The following is a 14,336-nucleotide window of genomic DNA, read 5'->3' as shown; positions in this document are numbered from 1 at the left end:
GCAATATATTCTACAAATTCAGAACAAAGTTCCAGGGATAAAAAATAATTTTTAATAATATACCATTATTTTGAGGATTAAAAAAACACGTTTTTCGTAAGCTTTTTATTGAGATTTTACATAAGGATACAACGGTACATACCTAAATAAATTATATATTTGCTTTATTTAAAATAATCATTCAATCCTTTCCTATGAATATTAGAAAAAATATATATTTAAAAAATAAACACCCCTTCAACATTAAAACATACAATGGGTTTTATTTTTTATGGTTTTCAAGTTCAATTTGTATAACTCCATTTTAAAATAAATAATTATATAATGAAATAGATACGAAAAAGTTTTTAATTATCTTCATGCGTTTGCGTTCATTAATTTGAAACTATTTATTAAATTGAATTAAAAACATGCATATTTTTTAACAATTTACAGATTATTTTGCGTATTCAGTACATAAATATTGTTAGGGCGTATTTTGAATTAATGGTGTACATTTTGGATTTTCAACTGCATATAATCCGATGTCTACTAAATAACGACTAATATTATGTTCCATCGAGTGATGCGTTAATATGCGTGGTCTCTTTCGATGCAGATTTCATGGGTGGGGTCGTTATTGGGAGAACTTTCACCAGACCGCACAGACGAGGGACTCTTATCGCCAACCTGGAACCAAAACGACCATTTGAAACGATTAGGATCAAAAATTGACAAATCCAAACAAAATCTAACTAACTAACTGAAACTGGCAATTACCAAAAAGTATAAATATAATTATCTTAAGAATAGCTGCGCTGCCTTTTTCATACAAAGCTGAAATTTGGCCAAAATAGCGAACAAAAAAGAATAATTTTTGTTAAATAAAAAATTATTACTTATATCTATTACGGATATTTGCTTCTTTATTCATTTGTTTTTTTTTTAAATTATAAGATTTAGGGCAATAAATAAATACCTTCTTTTGATTTTCCTTTTGAATAAAGATAATAGTTATTTAGTTTGGTGAAGTATTTTGGCCTCAAATCCAAATTTAAGTTTTGTATGAAAAAGGCCGCTGCTAAATCACTATTTTGATAAATATTTTTTACGAATCGGTGTACATTATGGATACCAAAAATGTGCTTTCGATAAATTGAAGGTTTTCCTATCGTTTCGCTTGAGTAGAATACAAATATAATAATAAATTACTCAGTAAAAAATATAAATGTAAACTACTAAAAAATATTTTTTTTCAATATGTATGTATGAACGCGTAAATGAAAAAACTTAAAAAAAAACATTATTATAGCTAAGATTATCTGTGACAGTTTCACTTGATTAACTTTTTTGCTTTCTTAAAATAAATAAAAACCAGTTTTGTGCATGAAATCGAACGTTTCTAGACTCTGTTTGTTAAGCGATTTTAATGCCTATTACCTTCAATATAAGGTGTGCCAAGAATATACACATTTTTGGCTTGTAGCTTCCTCTTGCAGATTTCGCTAGAAGAAGCATTTAAACATAATTAAGAAAATCGCTAGTCTTTCATCAACAATATGTTATTGACTAACTACGCTGATGGACAGATTTTAATATTTAACATAACCGCTGGAACATTTGAAACAAGGTGTCAGAGTGGTCAAGGGCAACATGGCATCACACAACGAATGTCCAAACAAATCGCAAACATCAAAGGGTTTCACCTGCAGGTTGGTGTTGAGCATGTTTGCGATGGTGTCGATGTCGAGGTTGGTGTCCTTGGCAGAGATCTTCTTCATGGCGGAGAGCACGAGGTGCAGGTCCCCCTTGAGCTCGTTGGCCACGGCCGTGATCTTCTGCGCGTTGCTGAGCACCTCCACACTCTGCGTGTAGGGGTTGTAACGCACGCCGAAAGGCCGCTTTATGCTGTCGGCGAAATCGCTAAGGAGAACCAATATTATTTACTGGTGTAATATACAGGATGTATCGGCACTAAACCGACAAACTTTAACCAGCTATTCCTTAGCACATTTGGAGTAAAACATGTTATGGGCACTTTGCTGTCCGGTAGCATTTTTTTTTCAAAAAAAAAATAAAAATTTCCACACTACGTCACTGTCATTGGCATTGCTTTTCGTGTCCAACAGCTGTTATAAGCAAGTATGTCGAAAAGCGTTTTCGCTCTTTCGCAAACACTAAATAATAATTGTTAAAAATGATATGAATGGTGCCGTGCCATTTCGTTGTGATTGTAAAAGTGCGCCAATATAGGTACACACGTGCATTATTCAACGGAATTCGAATAAAATATTGCCAGATGGGTTTTCAAACTTTGACAAAGGATAAAACAGTGGTGACATGTGGTGAAAATATGAATAATAAATTTTTTATGAAAAAAACGTTACCGGACAGCAAAGTGCACATAAGATTTTTTACTCCAAATATGCTAAGGAATAGCTGGTTAAAGTTTGTCGGGTACGTGCCGATACACCCTGTATTATGCTAAGTATAAACACGACAATATTTCCGCGGTAAACGATTGAGGTTGCTTTGTTCCTTTTCCGTAATTCACGGCTCGGCTCGCGGAAATTTTGTTCTGTTTATACGGACCCCAATAGGTAGGGTGTAGCGGGAAGCACATAATCATCACAAATCAAAAATCATTTTGAAATCTCGTGCGTTTTTTTCCGGTATTGGAAGTATTTTTTTTTGTTAATTTATCGTCGTCAGAGATCAACATGACAAAGAAGAATCTAAAAGTTTGTCACCAAGTTATGTTCGTGACTGTTCGTGGTCGATTTCAATGGGAGTTCAATACGAGATTGAGATTTTAAAAGAACGACACTAGACCCTGCTACTCTTTATTTTTATAAATTTTGAATATAATGTATGGTGAAAGCCATGTGTAAAAAAAAGGTCACTTTACAGACACTTTAGCACTTCCCGGGAGAACACCGTGAAAACTTTGATTATAAACCATAAAAGCAACATTTACAACTTCAATACACTGTTATTAAATTAGTATCAGTAACGATTAATAATCAACGATTTTAACGACATACTTTTTTCATTTAAATACGTAGATTATACACACCTCATTGGAATAACGGATTTTCAAATACGAGTACATCTATTCGAATTTCGATTTTGTTTTCGCGAATGAGTGAATGCAAATCTTCGAAGTGGAAATTAGCCTACTTCCCGACCTCCGATCGAGCTAAATTTCGGCAGATAGACTGGTTGTCGACGACAATGGATACTTTCAACTTTTGGTAGCAATCACGAATACACCCGCGAACATTTGGTTCGCATTTATCTGAAATTGGATGACATTTGAGCATTTAATATACGAAATAAATACCGGTAATCCAAATCAGGATATCATTCCTTCATGAGAGGAAGGTTAAATCCTCCTTAAATTTTTTTAGAAGACACTTTAAAAGTTAAAAGCAGTTGAAAGTCAGTCAGTTTTAAACCAATTTACCGCGAGCCGAGCAACGATTTACGGGAATGAAACGAAGCAACCGAACTTTTCCCGTAATTCGTGGCTCGGCTCGCGGTAAATTTCTCGTGTTTATACGCAGCCTTAGATCACGTAGGCGTGCCTACTTGTGATAAGACCACGTGTTAGAAATGTGAAATCTACCAATAATTCGAGACTGATGTAAGCGTAAAGTTATGAGTAAGATTAAGAAAGGGACGTTCGGATGGGTTGGGCATGTAGAGCGAATGAACGAAGAAATTTGGATGAACGAGTTGTTTTGCTGCCAGTCCTCGAATCGACGTGACGGTCAGTTGGATGGACAAAGATCTACCTGACAAAACAAGATAATTAAAAAATCAAAACAAATTTAAAGTCTTGACTAACTATTGGATCAGCCACAACCGTGCAATAATTCACCAAGTCAACTCACACAAATCTAAATTAAAAGTTCTCTAATCCCATTAGTATTACTAATACCAACCTGAATTACATATTTGATTCCAACTTATCAATAAAATTTACAAGTCGAAATTAACCTTAAATGTAGGTAACTATTGTTAAAATAAAATATGTGTAAATTTGCCTGCCTCGGAACTGAATATCCCTAGTGAGACAGGCGTAGTAAAAATTGTATAGATCTGCCCAATAAATAAATATATAATAAAGGTTTTGTTTTTTTTTTCTATCACGTACATTGATGTATTATATTAAGATGATACATCAAGCGAAACAATAGGTTCCGTTTTTTTTATTTCCAACTGATAACTCTTCCAAAGCTCTAACTAAAATTACTGAAACAAGTCTCTACGCGCACCGCTTATCGCGTTCTAATAGTGTAACAAAATTTATTAGACAAGATATTAGTACGCAGTAGCGCCTCTAATTGCAGCTCTGTGATCAGTGATCATACTGATCACGCATGGGTTAAATTTCGAAGTCGCTCTTGGGTAGTAATATTCGGACGACTGATTTTTTTACTACGATTTTTAGGGCCGGTATTTCAGTGGATTTTTGCTCGGCTTGAGTGATATTTACGTTCGTCAAGCTACTATCAGGTAGGTTTCGACGTATTTTCTCTCAAGACGAATTGAAAAAGCAACTGAAATACCATTCCTTCATTGCACGCTGTTTAAAGTACGATAATCTCTAAATTGTATAAAATAAAGTCGCTATCCGCGTCTGTCTGTTTGTGTGTCTGTAGTTCTTCTAAACTACATACCGGATTTTGATAGGGTTTTTACTATCATTTAGAAAAATTCTTCCGGAAGGTTTTTTTTTTTATTTATTTAGAAAAAAGTAAATATTCACAAGAGATAAAAATATATTAAATTTCATATCAGACATCACTTTTTTTGTTTACCCAATTTGTAGAGAAATATTCTCGGGTCAAACTGGGATCTAGTCTATGTGCTTATATATATATAGATAATAATATGTATAGATAATAATATGTATAGTTACAAAAATGGAAAAAGAATATTTTCAAAAATACTGTAAAATACTACAAAATATTGTATCTACAATAATAAAATTACATATAATTATAGAAACAGAATATCAACAAAAATCAACATAAATATAAACAACAATATAAGCAACAGAAATAAGCAACAGAATATATCTGAGGTTTATATATATAATACGAGCATCTTATATTTATAGAAAGAAGAGAAAAGTCGATATTTTATAATAATGTCGTAAAAATATATTTTCGGGCACTACATTGCTAACGTTGTCTAAATCTTATGAGATACATCAAAATGATGTAGTACCATAGACATATGAATATTAGTAGACCTGCCCTAAGTGATTAAAAGCGTATTATTCCCACTCCCCATACCGGTTCCATTGGAGCCGGCTGGGCTCGCGTATGGCCTCAAGTGAAATTTGAAAACGTGACGTCATCATTCTTGTGCGAACTATGGTCGAGGCATCATCGGTTCATTTTACGAAAGAACACGGCAAAATGTTGACTTGTGATATGAAAACTTGTAAAAATAGATGTGAAAAAGAGAATAAACCCAATTGTCGTATTACATTCCATAAGTAAGCATTATTTTACTTTATTTTAAGCTTATTCACACCGTATTATATGGATCAGTTTTAGAAACATATACTATCACATCACAATGTAGCGATTCTCAAGTGTGCTCATCGTTGTTTACTGGGGTAAGTAAATTATGAAACATTTGTAAAAGTGTCTTAACTAAATACTCTGAAACTAACTACGACTCTGCAAACAGAAGAAATTTACTTTGCCGAATTTGGACTTCGCAAATTAGTTCATAACGTGGCGAGTAATTTGCGCTCCCATGTAAAAATGTCTATTCATTCAAAAGCAGATTTTACTTTTACGAAGTAAATGGTGATATTATAATGCGAGATGCCTATTTACTGTCAGATTGATTTATTGACGAATCACAGTCAGCTTCACTCCCTTCGTTCTTCAACAGTTGATTTTACCCCTCGCCATTATCTTCTCGTCTATTAATTCCTATGTCTGTGTGTAGTACGGAATTAGTGTAGTGTGTAGTACGGTCTACAGAAAATTCCTTTATGGTATATATGTCTATCTTCTAAGGATAACGCCCAGCAACGCTGAGTGCAGGTCAGCTATTGTTAAAATATAAGTTTGTCTTATTTTATAACCTTTATTATTGAAGTTCATTGCAAGGACATTACTTGCCACAAAGATCATAATATGCCATTTGAGTCTCTAAGGGAAAGATCTGTATGTGTTGTGCATACATTATAAAAGATTTGAAAATCTTTTTTCTGTAGTGCAGAGATATGTGATTTGTTTGTCGTTAGAAATAGAAATAATTATTCTCCTCAGTTTGTCTCAAATATTTATACTTGATTCCATGAATAAAACAAATATTTAAAATAAATGGAATAAAAAGTGAAGGCACGGTTTTCTTACTAATTATCTTCACAAAATGAGGAATACTTTCAAAATTATGGATGTTTCGAGTCAAAATGTTTCGAAAGTTTTTTATTAAAATTTTCATGTTTGATAATAAAATTGAATATTGATATTGATGTTTATTTCAAATAAAAATATCTGAAAGAATATTTTATTTACTTTCTAAAATGGAAGACATGTTTAGCATATTTAGAGTACCTTGGAAGCATTCTGAAATTCCATGAGAAATTTCATCAAATAAAAATATTTAATAGCCTGTATGGAGAAAACCGCCAATGCCCTTGAACACTGTCGGGAGTAACTCTCAGGTTTACACATCAATCATCCAACCTCGATCTGTTTGACAAGAATACATTCATTAACTAGCAACGTTTTTCGTTACTTGTTGATGGAGTAAACCAAATGCTACAGTAATAAATGAGTCGACTTTTCCCTAGAATTTACCGCATCTTATCCTTGGCCTCCTCGAAAGAGTCCGTGTAGTAGTAGGCGTTCTGGTACGAGGTGATGATGCACTCCTCGTTGATGGTGACGTCAGGGTCAAAGCGCTTGATCTTGTGAGCGCTGGCCAGCGCATGCTGCAGCTCGGCCACGGAGGACAGCAGCCCGGCACCGTACACCCGGTACGTGCCGTCCGCCTGCCGGCACAGGCCGAACTCCACCGTGAAGAAGTACAGCTGCAACCATCCAACCAATATATGCAACAACATCACATCTCTCATCTGTCACCACAAAAGTGTCTCCCACAAATGTGAGAAAGGATAGGGAAACAGAGTTATTCAGTGACAATCCGATGGTGTGACTTGTTAAGCTAAGTAAGGCTATGAATCTAAATGCCCCCTAACACAAACACATCGATAAATGTTTTATCGATAATGTAGGTAACTTGGCATCGTTCCAGAGAAAGACTGCAGATTTAGACTGCATTAATTTAGTTATCTTGAACTGTTGTTTGTTCGTTGGCGATCTGGATTCGTGAAGTTACAAACATTACAAATAAAATCTTTATCGAAGTGTTCGTGGAAGGGGGTCTGGAAAAGAGGAATTGTACTTTCCTCCTTGGCTGTAGGTGATGAACCAAGTAGTTGAAGAGTAGTATTAACAACATCATTTATGTACATAGATGCGCATCAAGAGTCTTCAGTCTTGGATGTAGATGACCCAACAGTAGGTACTTACCGTGGCAAGCTTGCCGATGTCTTCCTCCGAGGCACCCAGCGAAGCCAGCCCGATCTCCTGTGAGAACTGCGCGAAGCTCGGGTTGGCCAGCAGTGGCATGTGCCCCAACAGCTCGTGGCAGCAGTCGCTGAAAGTATACCGCATATTATTGTGAATGGACGCCTTACTGACCATTATATTCTGAACATTCTGATGAGTGATAATAAAAAAATCTAGTAGAGTAAATTGAGTAGATAATACATAAGTTTTGATCTGTATCAACTAAGCGTTGCTAAAAATATTCCTTAAAAAATTGGTTAGGTTAGCTTTATTACTATTTTTTACTAAAAACTTTTAGTTAAAAGATTATCATCTAATATTCTTCTGCACGTAAAATTGATAGTGTTGAGGTAAAGGTGGATGTGTCTTAGGTAATGTAAGATGTTGTCCAAAAATAGAATGAATACGAATCTCACACAGGCTATTGCGTCTCTGTATAAGGGAAGTGTTCCATTTATTAGTGTGACGGTGGTTTTTCGGTTTGATTTGACATCGCAAAAAGTGTTAAGCAAGACTACGTAATGCCACCGTGATTATTCAATCTATACATGTATAATTGTGTGTAGGAATTGAAAGAGGTGGGATTGGGCGTGAATTTGAGTAACCTAAACCTGTTGTATGCTGATGATGCGGTGCTGATTGCTAACAGTATGAAAGATCTACAGTCTCTCGTATCGATATCTCGGTTGAAGGAATTATGTATGAAGAATGAGTTAATGATTAATGTAAGCAAGTCTAAAATCACAGTAAAGAGAGAGTACAAAAACAGTGTGGAATATAGTTGTGAATGATGAAGTACAAAAGCAGTCCACAATAGAGTGCTGGCGCCTACTAGACTGAATGCTGTAGAAATGAGATTCCTGTAAAACCATATATGATATTGTGAGGAATGTGAAGATCCCCAAACAATGCGGAGATTACAATGAGTAAGATTAAGAGATAAGAAAATGGAAGCTCAAATAGTTTGGACATGTACAGCGAATGAACGAAGAAATGAGTGTAATCAGAACACATGACGCAATGTGAATGGTACAATAAGTCGGGGACGCCCGAGGAAGACACTTGATTCGGGCCATGTCAAAGTTAAAATAACAGAAGAGTATATGTACTGGACGGGAGTCCGCATAAGACTGTAGATTTAGGCGCCGGGTCCAAACCGTGTCTTCAACCGATGAGATGCTCCTTTACGGCCGATGATGATGATTGTAGTTGATATTGGTGATGAAATCTGCCTCCCGCACCCAGGCTTGGTGAATGGTGGGCACTGGGTGTGCTTTCGTCTCTGCTCGCTTCTGGTGTTGGCGGTTTTCCAAAGGAGGGCCGGCTGGTCTCGAAGAGGTAACACCAGAAGATCTTGGAGCAGAAGACTCGGCGAGGTGAGGCAGATGTTGAGCAGGAGTCACTTGTTGATAAATAAAACGCTTGGTTTTGGTGGTAAAGATGAACTGATTTATTTTGAATTATGTGGCTGCTTATATTTAATTAGCCTGACTCGCGCCCGACATTGGGCTAGGAGCCCAAAAGTGGTGGGGGGTTGTACCCGCGCCAACAATGAGTTTATAGCCTCCGACAAACTGTTGCATATTCATTTTGTCGGCAGCAATGGTGATAGTGGTCGCTTAAATTTGCGAGTTAGAAAAGATTTTGAACGCTTACATGAATGACAATTACATAGTTTAAAAGCATAGTAGTTATGAGAATGTGTATCTTGACAACTAGATTTTTTGTTTGCCAAGATACGACAAAAAATAAGAAATGTTTGTAAAATAAATGTGTAAAAATGATCTCAAGCGATCAAATTTGTAAAACATGTTAAGTTAGTATTTTTCCGAGGTCCCCCGTAACATAGCGCTCAGAAAAAGATAAGATTCACTATGCTACGAGGTTCCTGGATTTTTGTACACGCAAAAAAGGTAAAAAATATTGTTCAAAAATGGGTTTACATATGGGTGAAAAACAGCTTTTTTAATATCTCCTCAGCGGTAGTATATCGAAAATAGTGTTTATTTGACTACCGCCGAGGGGATGAACAAGTAAAATATACATATTTGCAATGTTTAAAAATTGATTTTTCTATGTAAAATTTACATAGAAAAAATGCTGGACATTGATCCACGCGGCAGGTAAGCCGGCGATGTGGTATCGAAGCCATTCGGAGTCAAAGTTTTCAAGCCGCTTGGGCCGAAAGATAGGATAGATAGAGAGATTGAGGAGAGATAGGAGGTTTTTGTGGTTTGTGACACAACCACACAAGCGTTTTTGTCTGGCTTGTGCACTCAGCCAGGCCCCGCTACTTTTGCCGGCCGGAGGAATCCCGCCGGCCCACTGAACAGGCGCTCGCGCCCACCCAACTGCCTTTATCAAGGCAATCTTTCACGCAAAACACTCAACCTACGAAGATCCACGCTGGCCCCCACAAACCGCCCGCAAGCACCTGAGACGTGCTCCCTTTTTAAGAGGAGTCACCGCTCGACACAGATGACCATGTTCCCGACCCGGATGCTCCCCATTGACCACGAGGACTCCCCGGTCGTGGTACCGCCCGGCGCTCGCCAAATTGCGCATCGCACTAAGACCGGGACCGTGCGCTATACGGTCCCCGCACCACAGCCCCGCCCCGAGGACCCAAGGACCCGGAGACCATCCACCACCACGACTGCCACCACGCCCGATGAAACGGAGATGACGGAGCCCGCAGCAGGCCCCTCTTGGGCAGCAGGACCCAGTCCTGCCCCCACGCGCCCCCCGATAGGCCCAGCGTCGGCCTACGTGGCGCCCCCGAGACCGCAGCAGCCGATGGAGACGGCTGCCCCCCAGGATGGAGGCTGGACGAGGCCGTCCAACCCCGTGAAGAGGCCCATGTCCCCACGGGGACCACAACCGCTCCAATGTGGCAACCGTTTTGAAGAGTTGCCCGAGGTAAGCGAAGGCGCTGGCGCGCCGCGTATGAAGCGTGCCAACACTAATTCATCTTTCTCTCCCGCAGGTACCGGCAGGAGAGACCGCGTTCCCCCGGTTGTGATGACCCTGGGGAACATGACGCACGCGCAGATCACAGCTGCGGTGCAAGGACATCTGGGGGCTGGTAAGCATTTTACTTTCAGGTATAACAGGGGCGGCACGGCCAACATCTTCGTGCGCACGATGGAGGACCATCGCGCCCTCACCAACGGACTGCGGGCGGAGGCTCGCGGCTTCCATACATTCACGGCCGAAGCAGAAAAGATGAAAAAGGCCGTCATCAAGGGCCTGCCGCTCGTAGAAGTGGAAGATATCAAGGCAGACCTGGAATCGCAGGGATTCCCAGCAGTGAAGGTGGTCAAGATGACCGCCTCAATAGAATATCCCATATACTTAGCGCACTTCAATAAGGAAGTCAACATGGGACAGCTGCGCGCGGCCGTCAAGTACCTGTGCCACTGCCGAATTCGACTCCAGAAGCACAGGAGCAACCACCTTCAGCACGGCACTCAGTGCTACAGATGTCAAGACTTCGGGCATGGGTCCCGAAACTGCTCGCACACAGCAAGGTGCGTAAAATGCTTACTGGAGCATGCTTCGGCAGAATGCCCCAAGAAGACGAGAGATGAGCCCGCCGCATGCTGCAACTGCTCAGGCCCGCATCCCGCCAATTACCGAGGCTGCCCCAAGCGGGTAGCGTACGTCGCCTCAATACAGCAGCGACCTGCCAGAAGGGCCCAACGCCCGCCGGCAGAACAGAACCCGAGCAGGCCACCTCCTCAGCCGAGGACGGATGGACGCACATGGGCCAACGTAGCCGGAGGCACCGCCCCCGCCCAAGAGCAGCGCGAGACCGCGCCGCCCCCACAGCCACGCCCACAGCAGGAGCCCGTGCGCGCGCCCACCTCTTCAGATGACAACCTGGACCTGATGGCCCTGCTCCAAGGCCTCCTGAGGATGCGATCACAGCTCGCCCGCTGCGCAACAAGAGCAGACAAGCTCGTCATCCTGATTGAGCTCCTAGACACCCTCGATGCCTAATACCGAGACGGTGAAAGTCCTCGTATGGAACGCATTTAGCGTGCGCAACAAGACAGACGAACTGCTCGCTTTGGCAAACGAATTACACACCGACATTATTCTCCTATCAGAATCTCACTTGAATCCAAGCGTACCGCTGAGAGTGCAAGGTTTCGAGATTTATCGTGACGATCGACAAGGAAGATCAGGCGGAGGAACCGCAATATTCGTTCGGCAATCTATGACGTCCACAAGAATACCTACTCCGAAGTTGAAGCACGCTGAAGCCACGATTATCGAAGTCACCATAGAGGGTAGAGCGCATACCATCATCTCCGTATACTGCACCCAACACAACCTAGTGAGAGAAGATCTCAATAAATTGCTCAATCTGGGACCGATTGTTGTGATGGGAGGCGACTTGAACGCCAAACACAACTATTGGAATAACTACAGAGGAAATGCGAACGGAAATACGCTCTTTACACACATGCAGACAAATACCTATTCGATAATGGCGCCCGACAGACCTACGTACTACTCGCAACGATCTAGATATCCGAGTACACTGGACATAGTACTCGAGAAAAATGTCAAGACAATATCTCCACTGCGCACACTAGACGAACTGTCTTCGGACCACCTGCCCGTGAGCTTTACTATAGGCGGCACAACTTCAAGGACCCCCAGAAAACAGCGAAATTACAAGGATGCGAACTGGGAAGGATTCAAAAAAGAAGTCAACGAACGAATTCATCTCACTTCGGGAACTCTGCGCTCGCCACAAGAAATCGACGAAGCTACAAGCACTCTCACAGAGATTCTTCAAACAGCACAAGACACACACATTCCTCTCAAAGAAATACATTCATACACGATCAAGCTTCCCGAACACGTTTTATCGCTCATCAAGGACAAAAATCGCCTGCGACGCATGTACCACCGCACGCGTGACGAATACTTCAAGACAGCGTACAACTGCCTGCAGAGGGAAATCAAGACCGAAATCGCAGAACTCAAGCGCGAACTTTGGGACAAAAAAGTTGCGTCGCTCACGCCGAAGGATAATTCCCTATGGAAAATGGCGAGCGCGCTGAGACATAAAGATTACACAATTCCCCCGCTACAGAAATTGAACGGCCCCGGGACGGCGCTTTCGCTACAAGAAAAAGCTGAAACACTCGCCGACGGGTTCGAGAGAGCTTACGCCGCTACAGACGGCCTTTCCGACCCGGCTACGGACCGGATCGTAGCTGACTCTCTACGAGATTTGAACGAAGCGGAGCAGACAAACGCTGAAGATATTCATTTCACAACGCCGAGCGAGATTGCGGTCACAATCAAGCGACTCAGAACGAACAAGGCGCCGGGAAGCGATCAAATACACAACATTCTACTCAAACATCTTCCTCAAAAAGCCATCATCTACACAACAAAATTGTTCAATGCCTGCCTCATGACCGGGCATTTCCCCCAGATTTGGAAATCGGCGACCGTGCTGCCTTTCGCAAAGCCGAATAAAGATAGAACGCAACCGACAAGTTACCGGCCGATTAGCCTATTATCTACGCTGAGCAAGGTATTTGAACAAATTATACTCAACAGGCTTGTACCACACCACGACGACAACAAGACTTTGCCAGACGAGCAGTTCGGCTTCAGAAAGAGGCACTCCACGACCCATCAACTCACCAGAGTAGCGGAATTTATCGCAAGAAAATTTAACGAACATCGCTTCACCGCCGCTGCGCTCATCGACCTAGAGAAGGCATTCGACACCGTATGGATTGACGGGCTCGTGCATAAGCTGCACCGCACTAACACGCCCATATACCTAACGAGACTGATACAGGAATACCTAAAGAATAGATCGTTCAGAGTGTTCATAAGGAACGTGCTATCTTCAATGCGTGAGATTCCAAAAGGCGTGCCGCAAGGAAGTTTACTGGGACCATTTCTCTTCATTCTATTCACCTACGACATCCCCCGAGACGAGAGATGCAATCTGTCTATCTACGCAGATGACGTCAAACTATACGTTTCTTCGCTGAAAGCGAACATGGCCGCGATTTACCTACAGAGAGCGCTCGACGCGCTCGTAGAGTATTACAAGAAATGGCGCCTGAAACTGAACGAGGCGAAAACCGAAGCCATCATGTTTACGAGAAAACGTATAAATAGAAAACCTGACTTCAACATCGAAATGGGAGGACACAGCATTGAATGGAAAGATGAAGTTACATATCTCGGCCTGACCATGGACTCCCGCCTCAACTGGAAATCTCACCAAGCGAAAATGCACGCGCGCACGCGACAAGCGATCGGCATGATGAAGCCAATTTTCAATAGACGGAGTCCGCTACTTCCCAAAACCAAACTCCTCATCTACTACTCGCTCATTCGTCCGGTACTCTCTTATGCGATTCCCGTATGGAGCAGCATCTCACACACAGACCACAAGAATCTACAGACACTTCAAAATCTCTGCATTAAAATCACATACAACACGAGACTCAGAACAAACTTGAAGAGATTACACGAACGAGAACAAATTCCAACTCTATACGAATTCACACACAGACTGACTGAACGCTTTTACAAATCACTCACACTTAGTAAAAATCAACTAATACGAGACATAGGACAATACAATGCTCCGAGCGACCTGACATTCAGATACACACATAGACTACCAAAACACATCCTCATGGACCATGACCACATATGGCACATACCAGAACTAGACGCGGACGAATAGCGAGCAGT

At 41.1% G+C, this 14,336-nt stretch overlaps 1 protein-coding gene across 1 annotated transcript in view; it reads right to left on the bottom strand.

Annotated features, from left to right (window-relative positions):
- Positions 1-361: 361 nt before the first annotated feature.
- Trhn (tryptophan hydroxylase) overlaps positions 362-14,336 on the bottom strand; it is a 50,764-nt gene continuing 36,789 nt past the window's right edge. Inside the window, exons 8-11 of the mRNA XM_089645956.1 lie at positions 7,551-7,677; positions 6,816-7,048; positions 1,686-1,902; positions 362-669 (exon numbers count right to left, since the gene is read on the bottom strand). Of these exons, the coding sequence (XP_089502082.1) occupies positions 571-669; positions 1,686-1,902; positions 6,816-7,048; positions 7,551-7,677 (676 nt within the window). The 3' untranslated portion in view covers positions 362-570. The remainder of the gene's footprint in view (positions 670-1,685; positions 1,903-6,815; positions 7,049-7,550; positions 7,678-14,336) is intronic.

This window comes from Hesperophylax consimilis, chromosome 23, assembly GCF_061612785.1.
Source record: "Hesperophylax consimilis isolate HC1 chromosome 23, BYU_Hcon_1.0, whole genome shotgun sequence".
In the NCBI taxonomy this organism is placed as follows: domain Eukaryota; kingdom Metazoa; phylum Arthropoda; class Insecta; order Trichoptera; family Limnephilidae; genus Hesperophylax; species Hesperophylax consimilis.
Note: the sequence above shows the minus strand (reverse complement) of the source record. Positions and strands in the feature narration are given on the sequence as shown.